This window comes from Cydia splendana, chromosome Z, assembly GCF_910591565.1.
Source record: "Cydia splendana chromosome Z, ilCydSple1.2, whole genome shotgun sequence".
Lineage (NCBI taxonomy): Eukaryota > Metazoa > Arthropoda > Insecta > Lepidoptera > Tortricidae > Cydia > Cydia splendana.
This window is the reverse complement of record NC_085987.1, coordinates 12,978,856-13,005,941: the sequence shown is the minus strand read 5'-3', so window position 1 is coordinate 13,005,941 and position 27,086 is coordinate 12,978,856. Positions and strand designations below refer to the sequence as shown.

The 27,086-nt window shown below is 35.8% G+C and overlaps 1 protein-coding gene across 1 annotated transcript; it reads left to right on the top strand.

Moving 5' to 3' along the window:
• Positions 1-61: 61 nt before the first annotated feature.
• LOC134804453 (ATP-binding cassette sub-family C member 4-like) lies at positions 62-26,623 on the top strand. Its single transcript, XM_063777494.1, has 25 exons — positions 62-285; positions 2,512-2,643; positions 3,205-3,409; positions 4,894-5,119; positions 10,553-10,650; positions 13,151-13,348; positions 13,446-13,572; positions 14,005-14,151; positions 14,620-14,786; positions 14,920-15,084; positions 16,214-16,351; positions 16,499-16,666; positions 16,909-17,019; positions 17,683-17,924; positions 20,960-21,012; positions 21,114-21,323; positions 23,019-23,249; positions 23,342-23,448; positions 23,644-23,767; positions 23,842-24,015; positions 24,180-24,307; positions 24,664-24,786; positions 25,008-25,130; positions 25,537-25,697; positions 26,325-26,623. Exons 1-25 carry the CDS (start codon positions 92-94, stop codon positions 26,590-26,592), a joined length of 4,020 nt encoding a protein of 1,339 aa, XP_063633564.1. The 5' UTR covers positions 62-91; the 3' UTR covers positions 26,593-26,623.
• Positions 26,624-27,086: the final 463 nt, after the last annotated feature.

The following is a 27,086-nucleotide window of genomic DNA, read 5'->3' as shown; positions in this document are numbered from 1 at the left end:
GTTGAAAGTAAATTATACTTCAAAAATTAAAGTAAACAAATACAGTGTTAAAGTGTAATTAAATTATAATTATTAATGTACCTGTATAATCATGGACAACTCGAGTAAAGTCCCTAAAGATGGAGCAGAAAAGAAAAGAAGTGATCCTAACATAATATCTCGTTTCTTTATATGCTGGGTTTGTCCGGTACTCGTGAAAGGAAATAGAAGAGACGTCGAAGAAGAAGATCTTATTATACCTGGAAAACAATATGATTCAATTCGACAGGGCCAAATATTGGAAAGGTAATGAGTTCTTTTGCGAATTGTATATTTTATACCACACACCGTAACTGCAGGGACATAACATAATTTACAGTACATATGGTCCTATTTTCCCGCACTAGTGCGTAAAATAGCACTTTTCGTGCGTATGTCAAAAGTTTAAAGGGCCATATGTACTGTAAAACGTTGTACGATACACGTGCGGATAGGTAATTCGCAACTCGTGTGGATTTAAAACACTCCCTTCGGTCGTGTTTTAATTTATCGCCACTCGTTTCGAATTTCCTCTTTTCCGCACTTGTATCGTAAATAACTATTATAGCTAAGCAAAGAAACTTTTTACAGACATAATGGTGCTACTTTGTACCTAGTGCGGTAATTAGCACTTAACGTGCCTATGTCGAATATTTAAAGGGCCATATTATATAGCGTACTGTAAAATGTTGTACGATACACGTGCGAATAGTTGATTCCCAACTCGTGTCGATTTAAAACACGACCGAAGGGAGGAGGAATTTCTCGCTACTCGTTGCGAGCTTGTTACTTTTCACACTTGTATCGTAATGTACCTTCTAATATTGTTGTAATGTTAAAGTAAGCTTGTTGCAGTTTTATTTCTGCTGTTAATTTTTTCCTCTATTTTACCGCTCTAGTTGTTAAAGGTTAAAAAGTAATGAAATACAAACCGTAGTAGCGAAGATGACATCGCTAATCGACAAATGCCAATCGAAGAGTAAAAATGTATCGAGATGGCAGATGCGAACGAAAAGTCACGTGATTATTTCCATACATTAACTTTTTTTATACACAATTATCACAAGGCCAGCTCCCCTGTTACATTGCTCGGCGAATCTTGTCTATATAAGTCCTGTGCCACAGTAAGCTTTTATCATTGTCGCATACATATCGGTGAAAAACTTTACTAAAGCCCTTCTTGCATGTAGTTGTGTACACATGGAAAAAACATTGCATAAGCATAAGAAATTGAATAAAATTTGTCAACTGTAATGCAAGATTTTCGTTTTTAGGGTTCCGTAGTCAACTAGGAACCCATGTCCGTCTATCTTTCTGTCTGTCTGTCCTTACTGCTAGAAAGCCGCAATTTGCCATGGACATATAAATCAAAATATCTGACTAAGTCGTAGAATAAAATCTAAAATATTTTTTTAGGGTACCTCCTACACGTGAAGAGGGAATGTTTTTTTTTTCCCGGTTCAACCCTATGGCGTGGGGTGTCGTTGAGTAGGCCTTTTAAAGCGAATAGGGGTCATGAACAAACATTTTTTGATAAAGTGAATGTTTTCGGAAATAATCGATCCAATAAAAATATGTGCAGTGGTCGTCATCTAAGTACTTACCGCGTATAGGAAATGGTGCCATATTTATTATTTTGCCTAGTTGAATTTAAATTCGAAGTTTTAAATGTACTTCTGTGACAAACTGTATTGTATATTCATGGACAACACAATTAATACGAAAACATGCTCACAATTGACAAATATTTAATTATTTATATCTTATCATGACAATAAAATCATAAGACAATAAGTAGATATTTGAATGAAAATGATGATAAACAGGTTAAATGTTTGAAGAACTCCGCATTGGTAATAAGGCTTCAGACGAAGGTTGTATGACGATAAAAAACCGAGCAAGTGCGAGTCGGACTCGCACACTAAGCGTTCCGTACCATTATCTATAAAAACGGTCACCCATCCAAGTACTGACCCCGCCCGACGTTGCTTTTTAACTTCGGTCAAAAATCACGTTTGTTGTATGGGAGTCCCACTTAAATCTTTATTTTATTCTGTTTTTAGTATTTGTTGTTATAGCGGCAACAGAAATACATCATCTGTGAATTTCAGCTGTCTAGCTATCACAGATCACGAGATTCAGCCTGGTGACAGACGGACGGACGGACGGACGGACAGCGGAATCTTAGTAATAGGGTTTTACCCTTTGGGTACGGAACCCTAAAAACCAAAAATACGTGCGCGATAAATACCTATCTCTGAAAATAATGGATTAATAAAATAAATTAGTAACGGGCAGAACAACCCAAAAAATCATTGCCGTAACTGTCACAGATAATTAGGTAACTTACCTAGTGTTTTATAAAATAATTAAGCAAACGCCCAATTTGAGTTGCGTTTTTCATATAATATATATGTATGCATATTCTTCCATACCTATTTTTGTATCAGGCGCCTGTCTGATGATATATCTATGGACAATGTTATTTTTTAGTTATTGGATACAAGAGTACGAAAAAGCTAATAGAGAAAACCGAAAACCATCGTTATGGAGTGCATTACGTCGTGCGTACTGGCTCCAATACATGCCAGGAGCCTTCTACCTCTCCGTTAACGCTGCAGCCAGGTAACATCATCGCTAATTAATCCTTGCTTAAGAAGCCAGTGTCGATATATTTCGATGATGCTCTACTTTTTCATTCAATTGGGTTTCTGTTAGATTTTATGCATTATATACCTAAAACGTAATTTCAATTCTGACTGAATACGTTGGCTTTAAGTTGGCTCTGACTGAATACATTGCAAATTATACGTGTATTTTGATTATTGCTCAGTGGTTTTTGTTTTCAAATCGACTACTACGGACTCTAGCCGCACCAAAAACACAATTATAACAGTTACATTAAATTTTCCGTATCATTGATTAAGCGATAAGAGTGGAATACGTATATTTATCAATGACCTTACAAATTGTAGATACTCCTACTATATAATGATGAGTCATGCCATTTAATATTGATAATCAAATTTATCAAATCAATTAAGGTCAGTACGGAGCTACTCGTATATTGTCGCCAAGAGACTACAATAACAATCTGGAGAAACGGCGTTAGTGTGGAGCCACCTCTTTAACCCTCCTATTGCGAAAATGCTTTCCTGAATTGACTTTTGCCTAAATCATTTTCAGGATGATTCAACCGATAATTTTTACTGCACTTCTGTCATACTGGTCTGCGGATTCCACCATCACTCGATTGGAAGCCGGCTACTACGCCTTGGGCATGTTGGGACTCAATTTCGTCGCCATGATGTGTCATCATCACAACACTTTATTTGTTAATAGATTCAGTTTAAGAGTCAAAGTGGCAGCTACATCTCTCCTGTACAGAAAGGTCCTTTAGACAATAAGATTTTGACATAATGTTATGGCATACGAGTAATTACTTATTGTTATTTATTAAAGACCGTATCGTTAAGTATAGGGACAGATAAAACCTGGTCTAACTGTTGGCGTGTGTATTATTTTGTATTACATGATCCAAGAGTTTGATCGAGGGTATTTTTAAGAGGGTGTACCTTATTAAAGCACTAATTAAACGCATGTGTAAGTTTGAAATAAAAATATAAGACCAAAAAAAAACGGCGAAGTAAAGTTGTCCCCATAATTAACGATACAGTCTTTAGGTATCAATATTATCTATATTATCATGGACTGTGACATGGACGGACATGTACCTAAATCATTCGTTACTGCAGTTCTAAGAATGCATGGGATGATGGAGTAAGCTAATATTGCCCGTATGCTATAAATAACCTATATTTTATACCTATTGTGAATGTTTGTTGCTTTTGTTTACATGATTCAAGTATGTACAGTCAAGTGTAAAAATATGGGTGCATACAACTTGCTCAAAAATATGTCCCGTTGTTCTTAATAGCTATGGGACATATTTTTAGTATGATGAGTGCACCCATATTTTTTACACTTTACTGTAACTAGTACTAGCACGTACTAAAAATGCTTGAAGCACAACCTATTATTGAAACTGCTGTCAGTTGTATTTAATTCTGAATATTATGAATTGAAAGTTAACCAATTCTTTCGACCGAGATCAAATAAGGTATACCCGGTTAAGATTTACATAGCAATACAATGTCTGACGCCATAATTTCATCCCACCCCTCTAGCCACATTTTAGTATGAGCGGTTACTACAAGTCTTGTTAGGCGTGTGTTACGAACGTTTAAAAAAAGTACGGAAAAGTTAAAATTTAATGGAAAATCAAGACCGGATTTTTTCAACGTATGGAACTTATTCTCCTTGCTTTACAGTTTAAATTAGCAATTACTCCGAACTTAGTCCAAGAGGGTGATTCGATTAAGTATCTTGAAAAAATTCAACTTTGAGTTATTTATTAAGGAGCATTAAATGAATTAATTATAAATGTTTGTTTTTTTTTTATCATTTGCAATAAACATTCGGAGCTAAGAGTTAGTGAGAAATGAGTAATATATTTTTTTGTGACGTCGTTCCAACTCGCCGAAAAATATTCCGATCTTACCCGGGTATACCTTACGATATGCATAAACAGTAAAATATGAAAGTAGTCATGTCAACAATATTTTACTTTATCGGTCTGAAAATGGATTTAACGTACTAAAACAATTACTTGAATGCAAACTATGGCATAAAATCGGACCAAACTTTCTCTGCATGGCATTCGCACTTCGCAGTAACAAAGTGCGGCAATGTACTCATTAATGTCAAATTTCTATGAAAATAATCACGTTTCTTTTGAGTTTTGACACCATTTGACTTTTTTCTCTACCTATCTACATGCAAGTGGTCAAAGTGATTTCCGTGTAAATATTGTAGCTGCTGCGCATGAGCCAGGTGTCGGTGGGCGAGGTGGCGGCGGGCAAGCTGGTGAACCTGATGTCCAACGACGTGGCGCGCTTTGACTATGCCATCATGTTCCTGCACCAGCTGTGGGTGATCCCGGTGCAAGCGGCCGTGGTCCTGTACCTGCTCTACATCGCCGCCGGGTGGGCGCCATTCGTCGGCCTGTTTGGAGTAATACTCATTATCGTACCTTTGCAAGGTTCACATTTTTACATTTATACTTTGATTTAGATAAGTAGATAAGCATACATATTTCATCACGTTTTTATTGTTATTATCTGGATCTGTATGCAAAGCTTGTGCCTAATAGTACCACAAGTCTACGGGTCACTTAAATCACAAAGAAACTAATCGTTTATACCTTTGTGAAATATTTGTACTCAGGTCTCAATCACAATCATCATGGTTTTTATAAGTCATTAATAATTCATTCGAAACTGCAAGAAATAAGTGCTAACATTTGTTAGGATACGGTTATAAGGTCCGTCTTGAATTAAGCATAACGTCTGCTTAATTGAAAGACGGAATAATTAAAAACAGGTTTTCAAAAATACGAGTAATATAGTTTCAAAAAATATTTAAAGAATAACGACGTACAAAGCATTTTTAACCGGTTGGTCTGGCCAAGTGCTGCCTATGAAGCCGGGTTCGAATCCCGGTAAGATCATTTAAGGTAAAGGGCCCCAAGTTCGTGTTAGTACGTTATTTCGTTAGTTTTGTTTCTGGCGCAAATAATAAGGAATTCAAATATTTTTTATTCAAATTATACCTATGAAAAAAATCTGTATTATTTAATCTCTTCAATACAATAATAACCAATATTTTAGTGATTAAATTGAGAGTAATACGACGGTGGAAACTGTCAGACGGCCGCGAACAGCTGTGTTGTATGCGTGCACTTTTTTTAGGCGTAAGGTGCGCGCTCTCACTTGTTAAGCTTATAGGAAGGAAAAGCAAAGGAAAAGGACAAGCGGAAAACCCATTCGAATAAAAGTTTTTGTGAGTGTTTCTGTGGTTTCCTTAGTAATTGATTTGATAAGAAAAAAGACTGAATATATGCATAGAAATACCTTAAAATGGCAATAAATCGACTCACGAAATAGCGGTCATTTTATTTTTCGCGTGTCTCCTATTTCGTGCCACTAACGAATCAAGGATTTTCTAGATACATTTTGAGTGCTTGTTTTTAAATATAACAACGATGATAATTAAAAAAATAAATTATAAAACAATTAATGTATTTCATGAAGTTTAGTAGGAGCGAAATTCGGTATATGTTTTTTTTACTAGAATTCTCATAAAACGAGTTTGAATGTGACCCGAGTTAAAATTTTCAAAGTATATTTCACGTATATTCTCATATTAACTAATAGCACAATTTTATTTATAATTCAATTTATTTGATTTATTTTTGTGTATGTTTATATTTAACGTATAAGATGTATAAGTAGTATAAGATTTTTTTTGTAATTTTTTTTTTAATTTTTAATTTTTATTTTATTTATATAGTTCGGCTTTTAATCAAGTATTTAAGTACCCATATGGTTTACAAAGTCTTAATTCAACCATTTAAGTCGACGAGTACAAAAAACTTTAAGCTAACTCTCAATTTACCATTTTTTTTAAATATTATTTTTAATTTGACCTTACAATTACTCGTCAGTAGGTAAGATCGTTAAATATTTAAAATGATTATCAGCAAATTATTACCAATTACTCTAAGAAAACTTTATTCTGAAACAGGGGACACGAATTCACGAACTTAGGAGCTGAGCTTAATTTGTATCACGAAATGGGAGTCAAATAAGAGGTTCACGAAAACATTCATATAAAAAAAAGTTTCAACTAAAACCCTATACTTTATACATTAAATTATTAACAAAGAACTAATATAACTTACTCTTACTTACTTATTCTGGCCTCGAATGTCCAATTCCTTAAATGTCCATTTTCCTCGAATGTCTAATTTCCCGAATGTCCATTTGCTCGAAGGTCCCATTCCCGGAATGTCCATTTGCTCAAAGGTCCAATTCCCGGAATGTCCATTTGCTCGAAGGTCCAATTCCTTAAATGTCCATTTTCTTCGAATGTCTAATTCCCGAATGTCCGTTTATTGAATGTCCAATTCCCTGAATGTCCATATCACCATGGAAATAGATCTACGGCTACAACAACGGGTACTGGGTTTCACGGAGTCGGATCGGACGTAGTGCGAAGCTGCTCTAACGGTACCGTTTCAAAAATATACTCGTACCTAGTATTGAATTTTATTCATTTGTGTACCATTACCAACGGATACCTTTTTAGTTGATACCTTTATTTTACTTACTTCACGGTCTTATGCGTTCATGGAAATGTACATTTACCACTCATTTAACTTACTTTTTAACCGACTTCAATTTCATAGAAGGAGGAGGTTCTGTATTCGGTTGTGACTATTTTTTTTTTCTATGGACGTTCACCGCTTACTCCGACATCCGTAGTCCGATTTGAGTAATTATTTTTTTGTTTGAAAGGAGCTACCTCCGAGTTGGTCCCATTTTAATTTGGTTCTGTTCTGATGATGGGATCCATGAGGAATTGAGGGAACTCCTCAATTTTTAAAGGCACATGCATGGTGTTTTGGGCGTTTTCGTGATATGTTTGAAGTCGGTGCCAAGCCAAGTAGTAACAATACCAGTCAAAAATAATCAGCTTTATGGCTATAAATCCCATTAGAACTGTACTAATAACTATTATAAATGTGTAAAGAATTCTGTCTGCCTCTTAGTCGCCTTTTCATGGCTAAACAACTGAACCGCTTTAGGTGAAATTTGGCATGAAGGTAAATTCCTTGAATTGTTTTATATTTTGAAATGTAGTCCTCTGGATAAGGGACGGGAAATAACTCAGTCCCAATCCCACACTTGCGTGCTATAGACTGTTCGAGCATTAGTAAGAAATGCTCTTTAAAAAATACGACGGCAAAAAAATGCATTTATATTTACACTAATGTGCCGACAAATATGGTACGGACTGCGCCAAGAAGGTTTGATCGTGTGTTCTGAGGTGTGTTCTTAGGTCCAGTCGACGTCAATGATATGTTTACACTTTTGCACCTTACTCCTTTTATTTGTAATAAGGTGAAAAGTGGAAACATATTTTTAACGTCGACTGTACCTACAGAAAGTACGTTCATTGTCGTCCTGTAAGGCAATCCAACGTATGTAAATCCTTATCGAATCGCACCAAAGTCATGGTATGCTTCAAAATTTGGCTTGGCACCGACTTCAGACATATCAGTTGGTAACGCATAGACATAAAAAGGATAATATTTTATTTCATCCTTTTTGAAGTTGGTTTCATTTCTATTATAAAAAGTTTTTATTATCTTACTGATCATTAGAATAGCGATAAGAATTGCACAATGTTTGGCGGGAAATTCAAAAAATCTTGGGCTGGTCACACTTTGTGTAGTAGGAATTATAGTTTTGATACTAGAAAATATTTTTGATTTTCTGTGCACACGTAAGGTACCTAAAAGCTAAATATACGTTGACGTGCACTCAAAGTCAGCTCACATAGTTTCTACCAGTATGTAAAGTACAGTCAACGATAAACACATAATGTGAACACTTTCTCACCACATACCATTGTAACAAGAAGAAAAATGAAATGTAGTGTAAATAAGACCTATCTCGATAATACCTTAATATTAATCCATCACCAAAAAAAAACAACGGGTCGCACTCCGGGAGTGCCGACAGAAGTGAAAACTCAATGACTAGTCCAAAATGTCTGCAGCACTATGTATAATTGACCCATCTTCCTTTCTATTGAAAAACTTTAGTTCCGAAATTGCTGGTCAGTAAGCTTGTTTAAAATTCGAAATTCAAATTTGTAGCCTTAATTGTTTAAAATTCGAATAGAAATTGTAAAGTTACCTTGCAGACCTCGCATCTAAATATATTTGGTCATGATATTTTGAGTTTTATTCACCAGTACTAGAGTTCACTTTTATTAGCGATTTCATCAAGATGTAGCTTTATTGAATTATATTTGAGTGATATACAGTTAGAATGTAACTGTGAGATCCTCGTATTTCAACCCGTACAAGATTAGAACCTTTTTCATGTAATGTCATTGAGTTTTTCTTTATTGATTTAAATGCCATCTAAATGAGTGGCCATCTAAACCTTACGGTCACGTGATCGCCTTACGCTGTCTCGAGTTTATAATTTTCAAAAAGTGCCTAGCGCCGCTAAAGAAGTTTTCACTTCAAAAATACATAAGTACTATGCCAAATATGCTAAATGCTAAGTATCAAAATATTTATAGGACACCAACCTTCTAATTTGTTTACATTTGTTTAGGAGTTGTAAACATTGCAGTTTTTCGGTATACAACGCTACACGTCGACTTCGCACATTGTCGTCATTATTTACGACCTTAAATAATAGTTTGCGAACCTCACTCGGTATAGACATTATTAATATTATTTAAAATAAACCCCTTATAAACCGCAAATATTTTCGTATCAGTTTGAGCCATGCCACAAAATAATGCGACAGTAAGCTGCCCGGGCAGCTTCCGATGGGCCCCACTTTTTTGGGCTGATTGTGTATCCTGTTCTCTTATTCTATATCACTGCTTTGAAAAAATGCAACTACTTATTATAAAAATTCAGAAAATAAAGATAAAAGCCATGTTTTATTTTCGTAAAAATATTTTATTTCTTAATTTTCTACAATTTCGTAAATAAACGGTTTTTAGTGTCACCTGATTAGTAGGCCAACAATATGTGGCGAATTTCGTAGGCACACGGACTATTTGTTACTCTACTAGACGTCCAGCCAGGTTCTGATGTTTCATCACAGACGAAACGGTCAATTGGGTCATTAGACATACAAAGATTGGACGTACAGGGAATCAGATATTAGACATTCGGGTAATTGGACGTACGAGGAGGAGGCATTCAAGGAATTGGACATACGGGGATTGGACGTTCAGGTAATTAGACATACAGGGATCGGACGTTCAGGTAATTAGACATACGGGGATTGGTCGTTCAGGTAATTAGACATACGGGGATTGGTCGTTCAAGGAATTGGACGCACGGGGACTGGGCATTTGGAAAATTGGACATTCGAGGCCAGAACCGCTTTGAAGGTATTGATATGCTTAGTAATATTTAAAAAAAATATACAAACTCTCAAGAGCCTTAACCTGCCGAAACAGGGGCCCTTTACCTTATTTGTGTGACGAGCACAAATATTTGTTCCTGAACCATGGATGTTTTCTACGTATTTAAATATTTGTATATTATATTATATAGGTATCGTTGTCTAAGTACCCACAACACAAGCCTTCTTGAGCTTACTGTGGGGCTTAGTCAATTAGTGTAAGGATGTCCCATAACACTTATAATCATATTTATTTGTTATAATTTGTAACTTTGTTCCATTAAATAATCATTTAAATTTGATTGGAGGTAATTTGTACTAGAACCGAGACCATGGTTCGATATTTATGATCTCTACAGTTTCGAAGTTTCTATAACTGATCTGATGATGATGTACCTACCGATTATTTTGTTAATGGTATTCATTGCAACCTGGTAAAAATAAAATTTAATCGATCGATACATTTTCAGCCGTTCTTACAAAATTCACTGCTGTTGTAAGACGTAAAACTGCTGTCAGAACCGACAAGAGAATAAAACTTATGAGTGAAATAATAAACGGGATTCAGGTTTGCTACATTTTATTATATAATTTGCTATGTACCTTAGATGTACATTCATTTTTGTCACTCGCGGGACGATGGAAGAGTTGCACTCTGTAAAATGCAGATTATTGTCGATGATCTGATGATGTTGTTCGTAGTTTGCGATAAATGAGATGATTTATGATTTATGATTTATTTGCCAATAGCCACGTCAAATTAAGCCGAATTTGGGCAATCTGCGGAAATAATTCGTGTAGTTTTGAAAATTGGTACAGGTATACCTTATGGTGTCCAGATAAACACACTAAAAGTCCTCGAGGGTAGGGGGTGTGCTGAGGGTGTACGGGGGGGGGGGGGGGGGGGGGTTGAAGGTACCTTTTTTCATATTTTTCTCATATCTCGAATATCTGTACGAATAGCATTATAATTACTTCGGACAAAAGTTTTAACATTAAATTTCCTACAAATTTGGTTATGATTATTTTTACTCTGCGATCAATACTTTAGGAGCTGCAGGCTATTAAAGTTAAATAAGAGTTAAAAATTGACGGTTTAAGAAAACGTTGTTTTTTCGTAATTGTTCATCATAAATAAAAAAATTAGTTTAGAATAAGCAAGCTAAGCGACCTGCTGATAAAATATAAAAAAACCGGCCAAGTGCATGTCGGGCCATGCTCAGTGTAGGGTTCCGTAGTTACCCGTCCGTCAAAATAGACTATTTGCAAAAACTCAAAAACTGCTAGACCGATTTTAGGTTCGCTATATTTTTCCTTGTAAGTTTTTACTAAGCTTTACTTTCACGATTTTTTTCATATTTTTTGAACAAATGTTAGGGGAACTAAAGTGGAAAACACAACTTTTTTTCTTTCAGATCGATTATTTCCGAAAATATTAAGTTGATCAAAAAATGGTCCTTAAAGACCCTTATTCATTTTAAAAGACCTATCTAACGACACCCCACACTATAGGGTTGACGCGAAAAAAAATTTCATCCCCACTTTAGGGGAGCCGCCCTAAAAAAATATTTTTTCTAGTTTATATTTTACGACTTCGTCAGCGTAACTGATTTATATATTCATGTCAAATTTAATCATAAAAACTAGAAAAATATTTTTTTATTGTGGCTGCCCTACATTAAAGTGGGGATGAGATTTTTTTTGCTTCCACCCTATAGTGTGGGGTGTCGTTGGATAGGTCTTGTAAAACGAATAAGGGTCTTTAAGAACCATTTTTTGATCAATTTAATATTTTCGGAAATAATCGATCTGAAAGAAAATAAGTTGTGTTTTACACTTTAGTTCCCCTAACTTTTGAACCATGAGTCCAAAAAATTTGAAAAAAATCATGAAAACATAGCTTAGTAAAGACTTTCAAAGAAAAATATAGCGAACCTAATCGGTATAACTGTTTTTGAGTTTTGGCAAATAGTCTATTTTGACAGACGGGTAACTACGGAACCCTACACTAAGCATGGCCTGTTTTTTATATTTTATCAGCAGGTCGCTTAGCTTGCATACTCTAAACTAAAATTTTTATTTATGTTGAACAATTACAAAAATACGACGTTTTCTTAAATCGTCTATTTTTTATCTCTTATTTAACTTTAACAGCCTGTAGCTCCTTAAGTATTGATTGTAGAGTAAAAATAAACATAACTAAATTTGTAGTAAATTTTATGATAAAACTTTTGTCCGAAGCAAACGTCGGACTATAGGGGGCAGTTTGAGGGCAAGGTAAGGTTTACAAAAAAAATCTTAACTTACGAGTATTATAATGTACCTAGTATTTGTAACATAGTTAGTTAAATTAGTTACCCGTTATCATTTATTCATCTTTAATGTGTAAATACTCTTTGAAGTGATGACTGGTAGCCCACTGAAGTGGCCACTTAAAAAACAAATAAATAGCTGACATGCGTCATTATGACTGTTGTTCATACTTATATTTGGAATTTCACATTATAAATACTAGGTACCAAATACTAAGTACAAATACTGGAAAGTGAATCGATTGATTTGCGAACCTTACCTATCATTCTGACATGCCACGAAAATCCCCGCTGAAGTCCGACGTATGGTCCGAAGTAATTATAATGCTATTCGTACAGATGTTCGAGATATGAGCAAAAATATGAAAAAAGGTACCTTCAACCCCCCCCCCCCCCCCCCGCTACACCCTCAGCACACGCCCTACCCTCGAGGACTTTTAGTATGTGTTTTAGTGTTATCTGGACACCACAAAGTATACCTGTACCAATTTTCAAAACTACACGAATTATTTCCGCAGATTTTTCTAATTTGCTTAGGCTACAAAGGGACTCTACAGAGAAAAATGTCCAGATATTTTGATGATATGAGGTAAAGTCACAACAACAGACTATATCAAAAGTACCTTCAACTTTTTACAGAACTTTGTGCCTATTTAACTTTATATTTCACTTTTTCTATTTTTCCTGTACTTAAATTGAAATCAAGAATAATTTCTAACAGGACGTAATTTTATACTTTTGAACTGTAATTTGCAGGTTATAAAGATGTATGCTTGGGAAATTCCGTTCCAAGCAGTAGTGAAAATGACCCGATCGCATGAAATAGCTTCAGTAAAGAATGCCATGATTATTCGTAGCATATTCCTTGGATTCATGCTTTTCACTGAAAGGACAATTTTGTTCTTAACAGCTTTGACCCTCATTTTATCTGGGTCAATGATCACTGCAACCACGGTATGTAATAATAGGTATTATCGTCTTATACCTACCTTATTAAAAATGTGTCTGCCAGTGAGACAAAGATTCATCTAATCCAGTGTTTGCGTTGCAGATTTATCCTATTCAACAATATTTCGCGATTATCCAGATGAATTTGACTCTAATTCTTCCGTTTGCTATTGCCAACCTCTCGGAACTATTTGTTTCCTTAGACCGTATTCAAGAAATTTTGGTAATGGGTCAGTATGTTATTTATTACATTTATATACCTACCTGTGAATCATTATCAAAATAAATACATATAGAAGACTAGAAGACTTTTAAAATTTGGAGATATATTTTATTTTATACAATATAAATGATAATATAAAGTCATTTAGTGGACCACGGCTGCCTTAGATATTTTAATGCTATTGTGCTGGACTGCTTAGGAAAAAAACGTTAAATACCATTGGTAGGTACAGTCGACTTCAAAAATATGTTTACACTTTTGCACTTTACTCCATTGTAATAAGGCAAAAAGTGTAAACATATTTTTGACCTCGACTGTACATATTCTCATTGCAATAAGTTTAACGTTAAAATAAACTATGTCAACTTTGGTCGCGGCCAGCGCATTAGAGTTCTTATTGATTTACCGTTACATTTATTCTCCTTTTATTATGTTTCAGATGAAAGAGAAGATATTAATACTATACCAGGAGGAAATAATACTGTAAGACCAGTCTCATTTGACTCTAATCCTATTAAACAAGAGCCAAATTCTATTGTACCCAAGAAATATACCCATAACGATGAATTTACTGGACAAGAACCGGGTATATATTTTTTTAATTTAATGTTTATAACCAAATACGACTGTGGTACCTAAGCTCTACGCAACGTCAAAACTATTTGTTTGTGGAGTGAATTATCATAAAATTGGTGCAATATTGCTGTAATGCAATTGAAAGGATATTATTCCAATAGATGCTTTCACAATTCATAACAATAAGTTATCCCGAATCTCTTCATTAATACCCACCCCCTCTTCTACCTCTCGCATCGAATGATAGTCCCTATGACTGTTCCTTGAAGTCTCTTTCAGTTGGCCTTAACTAAAAAAATATGCTAAAAACATATTTTTTTTAGTTATTTGTATTACTTTAATGCTACACTTCTAAATAAATTAAAGAAACTTCCAAAAATTGTCTACAAATATTAAACATACCTATAAAAAAAAATACTGTCATTGGGACCATCCTCCGACGCGAGAAGTATAATAATTATGCTTTGTGTTGTTGCAGAAACTGCTATAAGACGTCCATCGGTAGCCGTCGACTACGCTTTAGAGTTGGCGGGAGTGACCGCCTCCTGGACGCCGAATGGTGACGAGACCACTCTTACCAATTTGTCGATAAGAATTCGCAAAGGCAAACTTTGTGCAATGATAGGCCCTGTTGGCTCCGGAAAAGTAATTTTTTTTTTCATTTAAATTACATACATTTGGCACACCCTGAGTAAAAGATGCAGCTTAAACAAAAACAATTAAATAAAAATATATGATAATAAGTATAATAACGATAAATATTTTTTGTGCCTTTCAGTCTTCATTGTTACAAGTGCTGCTCAGAGAGTTGCCAATAAGCAAAGGCAACCTCAATGTAAAGGGACGATTGTCGTACGCCAGCCAGGATTCCTGGTTGTTCCCCGCAACCGTTCGAGAAAATATTTTGTTTGGATTGCCTTATGACTCCAATAAGTATAAAGAGGTATCGTTATCAACACTCAACAATCATCAAGTGTACCTACCTCTATAACTGACGACTACTGTAACTCATCATTATTATTAACATCAAACCTTATTTATCCTATCATTGACATTAATCATGTTCATTTAACGACCGGTCTGGTCTAGTGGGTAGTGACCCTGCCTATGAAGCCGATGGTCCCGGGTTCGAATCCTGGTAAGGGTATTTATTTGTATGATGATACAGATATTTGTTCCTGAGTCATGGTTGTTTTCTATGTATTTAAGTATGTATATATTATATATATCGTTGTCTGAGTACCCATAATACAAGCTTTCTTGAGCTTACCGTGGGGCTTAGTCAATTTGTGTAAAAATGTCCTATAATATTTATTTATTTATTGTTCATCTAAAATGGCATTTAGGGAGGTAATAGTGCACTTCGTGACTTGGACACATCATTTCATATTGAAACGAAGTTTGTTTGACTTTTGGCCGAATTCCACCTTCCCAAACAAACGGAGTTTCGTTCTCATTTTAAATGTACGTGTTGGATTGTAATGAAACTTTGCACATACAATTGCATGAGGATCTAGTCATGGCATCTAGTCGTGTGTTTATATAGCTCCAGTTTATAAAACAAACGAAATAGAGCAAAAACAAGTTTTGTATAAAAAATTCGCACTATTTTTTAAACTATTGGTATCTAAAGTTACATAAAATAAATAGAGGACTATATATATATATATACTTTATTCTATTGTCATACAACGTTTCAGAGCAATCTAGTTAGTTGTTTTAAAATGAGAGTGTAACTAATATATATATATGAGGACGACTATTGTTCTTAAAATGTGGGTGGTTAAAGAGTAATAGGTAAATATAAAATTGGTTTATTTGCTCTTTTGCAACATATAAAGAGCTATTCTATCGATCCGAGCATTGCATCAAGCAGTTCACCAAGCGTCAATTTAACTGACTTTCAGGGTTGTATTTTTCTTGGATAAACGCCTCGTATGCAACCTGACAAATTTGATCATTGATAAAACGTCCTGGATCTATGCTCATTTAGAATAATTATAACAACCAACATACTAGCACGCGTACGATGACGCGGGCAATAGTAAGTATATTTTTTCGGCTTATTCTAGGTCTGTCGGGTTTGCTGCCTGTTGCCAGATTTCAAACAATTTCCATACGGTGACCTTACTCTCGTAGGCGAACGCGGAGTGTCTCTGTCGGGAGGACAAAAAGCCCGGATTAATTTAGCAAGAGCAGTCTATCGTGAGGTAAAAAAAATGCTATATTCATACCTATTGAACAGTGAATACTAACTAGTAATCATGGTGAATACTAACTAGTGCTTGGATTATAATCCATTGTATATACTTATTTATTTTTATTTCGCTATCAACTATATGGCTTCCTTCTTTTAGGCGGATATTTACTTATTGGATGACCCTTTGTCTGCCGTGGATGCCAATGTCGGCAGGATTCTGTTTGAAGATTGTATTAAAGGTTACCTGCACGGTAAAACTGTGATTCTGGTTACCCATCAGATTCACTTCCTCAAATCAGCGGACACTATAGTAGTATTGAATGAAGTAAGTGTTCGTTTTCCCTTAAGTATCTCTCTTCTGTCTGAGTATCAAAACTAGCAAAACAAAACAAAAATAATTAGAACTTGGTACACACGGAGTACTTACCTATTTTATACGCCCGAGTACCATTTGCCTGCGGGCTGTATTGAAAGGCAAAATTATTACCAGATTTATTAAAGCACACAAGTTAATTTAAGTAATAAAATACCTATAACATTAATATATATTATTTTTAAAATTTTTAGGGTGCTATTGAAAATGTGGGTAATTACGGAGAACTCACCAAATCTGGGAAAGAATTTGCGTTACTCCTGTCAAGCTCCGACGAGAACGTTGCTGAACCCGGAGCTACTAAGGTAATGTCAAATGTGTATTGTGTACAACCTAGTTTGTGTATAAGCCATTTCTTCGGTACAGTCGTGACTCTTTTAAGCTGCTTTTAAGTATAGAATCTTTTACTTGCTTGGGACTCGAAATTTGCACTTGCAGCCATAAATACCATTTTATTTATGCCATCCGAATTGATTTCTTTACTATTTGATAGTCATGTATAATTTATATGAATTGAATTAAATAAATCTTGTTTATTATTATTTACCCTCTATAGGGTAGTTAACAAGTTTTTATCCATGGTATCATTGTTTTGTGGATCAAATTTACTTTACTTTATTAAAGGAAATTGCAATTTTGTCGGCGAAATATTGCGTTTTTGTAAATGTATAGTTGCCGTATAATAATATATAAACAAAATGTAAGCAATCGAATGGTGGTGGTACCATTATTATTTTCCTTGGGATGTTTAAAAAAAACTTAGATTTTGAAACTTTGAGGTCTTGTTATTTTTATTGTTCTGATATGATTCCGATATTTCCAATATGATTCAAATATCGGTTTGATGTCAGTTGCACGTTCGAATTGGCCTGTCAGGTTAAGATTCCCCAGCAACCTCGGCCGAATTTCACCTTCCCATACAAACGGAGTTGGCTAGTTATTTAATATAAGTATCTCGTTATCTGTAGCTCGAAGCGAGACCATCGATGAAACGAGGTATCTCGAGAGTATCAATCAAAAGCGAAAGTAGTGAAATAGAAAGGGAGCAAATCCAAGAAGCTGAAGAAAGAGCCAAAGGCAACCTGAAGTGGAAGGTCCTCTGGGCCTACCTATCCTCAGTGGAGTCGTGGTGCCTCGTAGCCACCACGATGATGGTGGTTTTGGCTACCCAGGCGGCTGCTACTGCCACGGACTACTGGCTCAGTCTATGGTAAATAGGATTCGACTTACTTATTTAGTTCGTTATAACTAATGTTAGTTATTTGAATTTTGTGGACTTTGATTTATCTTATTCAAATGTTATTATACCTAGGTGGTAATTCGTTAAATTTTGTCTAGGTGTAAAGTATGTGAAATAATTCCCTTACGCCGCGTGGTCCGATCGCCTTGTTCGATCAATCGGACTACGAATATTTTTTTTTCCCGTTGGCTCGATCGATCGGGCAGTAAGGACTTCTCAAAGTCTTGTAGTCCTACTATCGGACTAACAGGATTTTAAAAGTTCATCTAGCCCGATTTATCGAACCACGAGACTTTGTAAAATCCTCTTATTTCGATTACACAAATTTCATTTTTCCTGGTAGTTCGACCGACACCTTTATGGTTATTTTGTGTTATTTACGATACGAGTACGATAGACAATTCGTATTGTGGCGATTTAATTTTAATCCACACGAGTTCCGAATTACGTTACGAACCTGTAGCTTACAACGTTTTACAGTACAGTCAACCATTTTGGAACCCTAGACCACAGTAGGACTATGTCATAGTAACATTATTGGTACCACACAAATGACGATCGATCGAAAATTACTGTCTTTGTATGTCTGTCTCTTATTCGAGCGATAGGGAGGTGAAGCGACGGCCGCCAATTTTCGATGTTCGTGGTAGCCTTATGACAGTGGCAATTGTTTAAGTCGCATTTTTCAAACTGCAAGACTAATTTTGTACACCACGCACATTGCATGGTGTACAAAATTAGTCTTGCAGTTTGAAAAACGCAGCTTAGACGATTGGCACTATAAGCAGCGTCAATACCGACTGAGCTAGGAGACCGTTTGTTGCCGAAACTTTAAATTTAATTCGAAACGAAATAAAACAACTTAAATGGATAAAAATAATATAATAATACGAACACAACCCATTACAATAAAAAAAAGAGTGAACTAAAACAATGTTTTAAAACTCCTAACAAAAAACATAACATAACATAAAATATAATGCCATCTCTTTGGCGAAATGAAATATTAAAAACGGTCAATCTTCCTTATTAATGAAGAAATAGGCCTTTCCAGATTAGATTAATAAATTAGACATTAGACATTGACATTTTTGAACCCAACATATAGGAGACAATATAAGAAAGTTTATCTCGTGCCAGTTTCTAGTTAGTACTTAATGAGCTAAGATGTAGTGTCCGACCGAAGGTTCGGTTTCGGTTTCGGTTTCGGCCAGTTTCGGCCAAAAAAACATGTTTCGACTGTAGTTTCGGTTTCGGCCAAAAAACGGCCGAACCTTTCGGCCGGGCCGAAACTTACAAAATGGTACTTCGGACAAAGACCAAAAGTTGGGGAATAAGGAGGACAACAATATTAATACATACCTACCTACATATACTGATTCATGTATAGGTACAGAAATTAATTGGTTTCTTAATAAAACACAATTCCACTAATGAGAGCGCCACTGGACGGTCGACGCAGTCTTAAGAGGCTGTCAATACCTATAACGCGCACACTGTCTAATTGTATCAGAGTGAATGAGATAGCACTGTCGCACGTAACCGTTGGCCGAGTATCAGCTCGGCCCGAGTCGAACGATGTCTTTTTCGCTCTTATGCACTCACTTATTCAGTCATTTTTCTATCTACCTCTAATGGCAAATTTTAAGCGAGGCTAAAGGCTACTACGCTCAACTAGTGCCGCAAAGTAGATTTTCTCAATAGTTAATATTTTGCGAAGCTGAACAGCTGACTATTGATTAAAACGAAGAAAAAACCCTTAAAAGTGTCCCCAGTACAGTTTTTCATACGAATGCTCGACCTTAGCTTCACTTTATACCTCAATTTACCATTGGTTTGTGTTGCACATGTCCTCTATTTCAGCTTAGCCTTTGGCCTCGCTGCGCCATGCTCGGTCTGCGGTCTCGCTTTTTAATACAATGGACATTGGTTGGAGTCTGTGCTTAACTACTTATCCTGAAGCCTGAAGCACGGCTTTGACTTCGCATGAAAGTTCGCCTCACTGGGGCACTTCGGACTTTTAGGCCCAGGTGAAGATCGGTACCCGGCCTTGCGATATTGTTAACAAAAAATTTCGCGCTCGCTGCGCTCGCGTTTTTGGTTGACCCTGTATCTACATGTCAGCTTGACTGGTGAATGAATAGAGTTAGACCAAGAAAATTCTGCAATGATTTTGATAGCATACGCAGTGCTACTAGTGCAAATGTTATTTATACGTCATAATTTCATAGAAGTTTTGACGTTTAAAGTAACACTTGCACTGCATGTGTTATCAAAATCGTTGCAGAATTATCTTGGTCTAACTCTAGTAATTTTCTTAAAAAACTGCTTAAGTAACATCAATTTCAAGGACATTGGGTGTTGACAGCCCCATAATATGGGTGTAAAAGCGGTTTTATAACATTCAACAACGATTTTAACAAGTCTACAAAAGTTTCGGTTTCGGTTTCGGTTTCGGCCGAAACTAGAGCCAAAGCCGAACATTCGGTTTCGGTTTCGGTTTCGGCAAAAAAACATGTTTCGGTCGGACACTACTAAGATGAGATAACCTCTATGAAGGAATCATTCACTAGACTTCTCTAACAGTTTCGATAAAAATATGTCCGATCAACCGATCCAACAGGAAAATAAAACAGCCTTGTGGTTCGATAAATCGGGCTAGATGAACTTTTAAAATCCTGTTAGTCCGATAGTAGGACTACAAGACTTTAAGAAGTCCTTACTGCCCGATCGATCGAGCCAACGGGAAAAAAAAATATTCGTAGTCCGATTGATCGAACAAGGCGATCGGACCACGCGGCGTAAGGGAAATAATTAATAAAAAAAAATATGATATATTTTTCTATTGTAGGTATAGAACGAGGATTCATTTTACTTAATTGTTATATTATTTTGCAAAATGTTATTGTTATTATTACAAACATAATGCTATTCTTACAAGTCAAAAAAAAAAACATATAATAAGAAGAATAAGAAGGTATCTAATAAAAATACGCAATTTGCAGGACAAATAATGTCGACGCATACGAACAGTCTTTGCCAGCTGGGGAGGAACCCGGTAAGTAACTTAATAATGCACACTTTGTTACATATTATAATTTTGTATTATATGATCAGATCATAAGTTTTTTTTTACATTTACGTGACGTGCAATTTCAGATCCCGGTTGGAATACTGAAATTGGAAACTTGCAAACTTGGCATTATTTACTCACTTATGGCTGCTTAATTTTGGGCATCATCGTGATCCTACATACTCGAATCTTCGCCTTTGTTGTAATGACTGTCCGAGCCTCAAGAAATATTCATAATCTTATATTTAAAAATCTTATCAATGCCTTGATGAGGTTCTTTGACACAAACTTATCTGGTGAGTTATTTATGTTTGTAATATTCATCAAAAGAAGCGCTGGTAGCCTAGCGGTAAAAGCGTGCGACTTTCAATCCGGAGGTCGCGGGTTCAAACCTCGGCTCGTACCAATGAGTTTTCGGAACTTATGTACGAAATATCATTCGATATTTGCCAGTCGCTTTTCGGTGAAGGAAAACATCGTGAGGAAACCGGACTAATCTCAATAAGGCCTAGTTTCCCATCTGGGTCTGGGAAGGTGAGATGGCAGTCGCTTTCGTAAAAACTAGTGCCTACGTCAAATCATGGGATTAGTTGTCAAGCGGACCCGACAGGCTCCCATGAGCCGTGGCAAAATGCCGGGATAACGCAAGGAAGAAGAATATTCATCAAAATGGCTGTCACACTACTCTTACTAGGCTATTTACTTACCAACTTGTTAAACCTTGTTAAAGTTTATTCATGATTTTGAATTATTTAAGGTGTATCAAAAGCTTTTCTAAAGGTCACCCATAATTGCATGCAATTTGCAATACATTTCGACATTTGATCGATCGATTGAATTCTTTGCTCTTGCTTGCTAGGAATTATCTAAAATACCATTCCATTTGTTGTACCGATTGTAGAAGCCTTAAGTATAGTAAATATTTAAAAAGCCAGAAAATTAAAAGGGAACAAAAGATACGGCGCGCCGCGTGAAATTTGTGATGGACAATATCGCGGTTGCGCGGGTTAAGTACCTCTTATTTCAATTACTTACTCTGAAAATTATATATTCGTTAAAAATATTACTCGTCAGATCCCTTGGCTATATAATTTTAGTATCAAATATCATTAGATATTTGATACTTATTGGTATTAAGGTTATTGGTAAACTTGTCACCCAAAATGGATTTTTACTTTTTTTTCGTAAACCTTAGGTTTTGCAAAGTGTTACTTGTCACTTTTTGACATCTGTCAATAAGGATATTTAGACTAAATCCCATAGGAGCAACATCGCCATCAAAAAGGCGTTTTGTACTATGTAACAATAAAAACTTGTTTTTTTTTTAATTGGTATTAACTCTGAAACTAGGCGAATTTCAAAAAAGTTTATAGGACATTTTTGTCTCTAAATATGATCAGGGATACGCTGTTAAAATTATTCAGTTTCCTCATGTTACACCGTGTATAATAAATGAGTTTCGAACCCTAAGTAAAAACTATGTTATTTCGCATTTTGACAAGCTAATTCATGAATATGGTGCATCATATAAAAAAAAATGGATATAACCTTTTTTATTAAGAATTTATTAAGGAGAAGAATAATTTATTATTATATTCTTTCATTGACACTTTTTTCCTGTAATGTATACGTTCCTCAAAAAATGTAAAAAACTGTGAACCGGGACATATTTCTTGCAAAAAGGGGGGGTTGCGTCAGGGGGAGGGGAAGGGACGCTAGTGTGCGTAAAGCACCATACCCTAAGGTATCATACTACATTCATAAAAGGCTGGCTATAATTAGTTTTTCAAAAAACACAATTTGACCCAATCAAAATGTGGCTTTGAAAAAACGTATAAAAATTCAATAAAAAGAAATTGCGTTAGCCTCTCTTAAAAAATCCGTTATATAGAGTGAAATACATAATTGCATAAGTAACTACTTTTTACCGTCCATCAACAAGTGTATATGCACACTGCAAGTATGATCCAGAAGTAATGTTTAATTGGCAGGTCGAGTTTTGAATAGATTCTCAAAAGACATGGGTGCGTTGGACGAAATCTTGCCGCGATCGATGCTGGAAACCATCCAAATGTACCTCTCCATGATAAGCATCCTAGTGCTGAACGCGTTGGCCCTATGGTGGACGATCATACCGACCTTCGTTTTAGTCACCATTTTTATCGTTCTCCTGAAATGGTACTTGAATGCAGCGCAAGCTGTGAAGAGATTGGAAAGCACAAGTAAGATTTAAAAAAAAGACACAAGTATATAGATAAATTAAGTTAATTTTAAGAATATTTGCTTCACATACTAATAATACTTTATGTTACAGCAAAGAGTCCTGTTTTCGGTATGATTACGTCTACAATATCGGGCTTGTCTACAATTAGGAGCTCGGGTTCTGAAAATAGGTTAAACCAATTATTTGATGCTGCACAGGTTTGTACATATATATATTATAGCATAACAAGCAATTGTTAGCATTCCTAATAATTTTTTGTATCCAGTGACATGTAACGAAGCCATACGATAAATAAATATATATATTTATGATTTGTATATTAGATTTCTCTTAATAAGATGATACTTAAATACCATCATTATTATAAAATTATAATATATAAATTTTTTTAGGATCTACATTCAAGTGCTTTTTATACATTTTTGGGAGCTCAAAGTGCATTTGGATTATATTTAGATTATCTTTGTCTCGCGTACCTGGGCACTATTATTGCCGTTTTCCTCGTTGTGGATTTTGGTAAGTTTTAACTCAACAAAAAATAGTTTTACTTATCAAGTGTGAAACTTAACGAGTATGTTTAATATTTTCAGGTGAATTGATCCCGGTGGGTAGCGTGGGTCTTGCCGTTAGTCAATCCATGATACTCACAGTGATGTTACAAATGGCCGCCCGGTTCACAGCCGACTTTTTGGCGCAAATGACGTCGGTCGAGAGAGTGGTCGAGTACAGTCAGCTGCCAAAGGAAGAAAACATGTATGAAGGAAGTAAGTATATATAGCTGTATAAGTTTGGGTGACGATTCTTAGTAGTTAATAATCATTCGGTTTCTTTTTTTTATAATTTTATATTTATTAGCGCAATAATGAATTTTAATTCAAAATTGGACATCTTAAATATCGGCACACTAATCTATTTATTATCCGGTCAGAAATACAGGCGCCACCGACTTGGCCATCTCAGGGGGAGGTGCACTTCGAAAACGTCTTTATGAAATACGGACCTGAAGATCCGCCAGTTTTGAATGATTTGAGCTTCCAAATTAATAGTGGCTGGAAGGTAAATATAAAATTAAGGTATACATTATTAAGTATCAGGCCGGTTTGCTTAACTGCTGAAGATGTAAATGTTTTTCTCATATGTTCATTTTAGAATATGTTAAAAAAAAGAATCTAACGACCCGATTCGAACTTTAAGATACGTCAATTAATAGATCTAGAAACGATATGGATTAGATATGTCAGTGTCAAATGTGACGTTTCTTCAAACAAAAACGTCACTTTTGACACTGACGCATCTATCGTTTCTAGATCTATTAATTGACGTATCTTAAAGTTCTAATCGGGCAGAAACACTTGAATTAATTCAACTAAGGAAGATTTGAAATTTTATTAGTACCTATTGATAATTTTTAGGTGGGAGTCGTAGGCCGAACTGGGGCAGGAAAATCTTCGTTGATTTCAGCTCTATTTCAACTTTATAAGATCGATGGGAACATCAAAATTGATGGAGTAAACATCAAAGACTTGTCTAAACAGGTAAAAAAAATTACTACGTTACAATTTGTTACTCGTCTCCAAAATGTTGTACCTGCAACTGCATGGTAATCAAATCAATAAATTATTGGGGCAAATGGTGTTTGCCGTAATTGGTATGAAGTAAGTATTATTCGACCAATGTCCTAAAAGTCCTAAAACTTCATTATTTCATACAGACTAGACGACAACAAAATAAACTTATGTCATCGTTTAATTTTCAGGCCTTGAGATCGAAAATATCCATTATCCCTCAAGAACCCATACTTTTTTCCGCTACATTGCGTTACAACTTGGACCCCTTCGATACCTACAGTGACGACGATATTTGGAGAGCCTTGGAGCAGGTAGGCACTAATGTTTAGTTTGCCATTCGGATCACGCAAATATTGGAATGGCAACTGATACCACGTATTTGGCATTATTCTTATGCAGCAATATAGTTATATATTGGAAATGTCGTAATGGAAGTATTCGAATGTAGTCGTGCAACTTAATTATGTAAGGGGTATCGAGGTAACTTGAACCCTTGGTAGGATTAAACTTTTTTTTTCAATTAGTTTTAATTTGCGATACACTAACTACATATGATTTAATAGTCATAGCATATAGGAGGCTGTATTGAGTAAATTACGACTTTACTGTCATTAGGTACAGACCTCAAGTCATGTGATTAAATTGTGTTCCGTAAGTTTTATCGATTCCCAGTTGAATATTGCTTCAAGTTTCTTACTCGACATATGTGGTTCACAGGTAGAGATGAAGGATGCTATACCATCGTTGAGCTACAAGGTCGCAGAAGGCGGCAGCAATTTCTCTGTGGGGCAGCGGCAGCTACTGTGCCTGGCGCGCGCCGTGCTGCGCTCCAACAAGGTGTTGGTGATGGATGAGGCCACCGCCAACGTTGACCCTCAGTGAGTCATCATTTGCCGTCCGTGTTTCGTTTTCATGATCAGCAATGTGGTATTTTATTCAGCAAGCAGTAGAAACTGTTTCACAAATGTAGTTTTAAAGTGCGATATCTCTATTAGGTACCAACGGTTTGCCAGCATCTAGGTAAATAAAATTAAATATAGAAGGAGGTCTATAGCTACTCAGTGAGCCGGTATCGACAACAAGCCGGTCTTTTTCCTTGCCTGAACCCTAACATTGGTGCCCTGCTTTGCCCAAAAAAAAGTATTAATTTTACCAAGAGACATATCTATTCACAATAAATAGATCTGCGTAAATAGCGAATTAAAGTTAAAAAAAACCTATAACCTTACTTCGCCACCCGCCTCCAACTTCACCTACTTAATCATTTTATTATTATGAAAATTATGCTTAGGTACTAACTATATTTGTTGTAGAAATACGCCCAAGATACGAGCTACAGCTGACTTATGACTAAATTTAAGGCGAAGTTATGTATCCACTGAAGGCGAAATTTAGATTTGGTATTCTAACCTAACCCTTATTTCCAATTAACTGCAACATTGATAAAATGATAACGGTGTTTGGTCACTGTATTGTACTTAATTAGGTAAACTTTGTTTTTTTAGAACCGATGCACTGATCCAGTCGACGATCCGACGCGTGTTCTCGGCGTGCACGGTGATCACGATCGCGCACCGTCTCAACACCGTGATGGACTCGGACCGAGTGCTTGTCATGGACAAGGGCCGCGTGGCCGAGTACGACTACCCCTACATCCTGCTCAAGAACCCCAACAGCCTCCTCAACTTTATGGTCAAGGAGACGGGCGAAATGGGCAGGGCTCTTAACGACATGGCCAAGGCTAAATTTGACAGTGATCATCCCCCTGCTTAAAGCGAATGTATACCTACTAGGTAGTTAGAGTCGGAACAAGCTAATTCAGTAGTACCTATGGTATTTGCAATGACAAACTGTCGTACCTAATATCATCACTAATTTGAAATTTTCATTAAAATGTGGCGTTTATAATTATACTCCCTTACCCTGTTCGGTGCAAAGATAGCTTAGCTACTTGGACTCGATATTTTTCTTATATCTCTAATTGTATAGAGAACTAATGAACTTAGTGTCACCCACCACATTTTGACTTGCAGACACCAAACTATCACTGGTAATTCTCTCGCATATATTATGGAACTATTCCGTGAGCGTTTTTATTATTTAATTTTCCCAGATACATCTACGTTATAATTATAACCATAGGTATACGGTATAACTTTATGTAACGAATTTAAAAGGAAACTGGAAAACTATTACGAGTAGGGTATTGATTGTTCTCGAGTTCTAGACGATCAATTTGTGCCAAGGTACAGACAATCCTCAACGAT

What these genes read in the sequence shown, in the direction of transcription:
- LOC134804453 (XM_063777494.1), top strand. Translation starts at nt 92, where the DNA reads ATGGACAACTCGAGTAAAGTCCCTAAAGATGGAGCAGAAAAGAAAAGA. An exon ending in GCCCTGTTGGCTCCGGAAAA is followed by an intron (nt 14,787 to 14,919) that starts GTAATTTTTTTT and finishes TGTGCCTTTCAG; the next exon opens with TCTTCATTGTTACAAGTGCT. An exon ending in CTATAGTAGTATTGAATGAA is followed by an intron (nt 16,667 to 16,908) that starts GTAAGTGTTCGT and finishes TAAAATTTTTAG; the next exon opens with GGTGCTATTGAAAATGTGGG.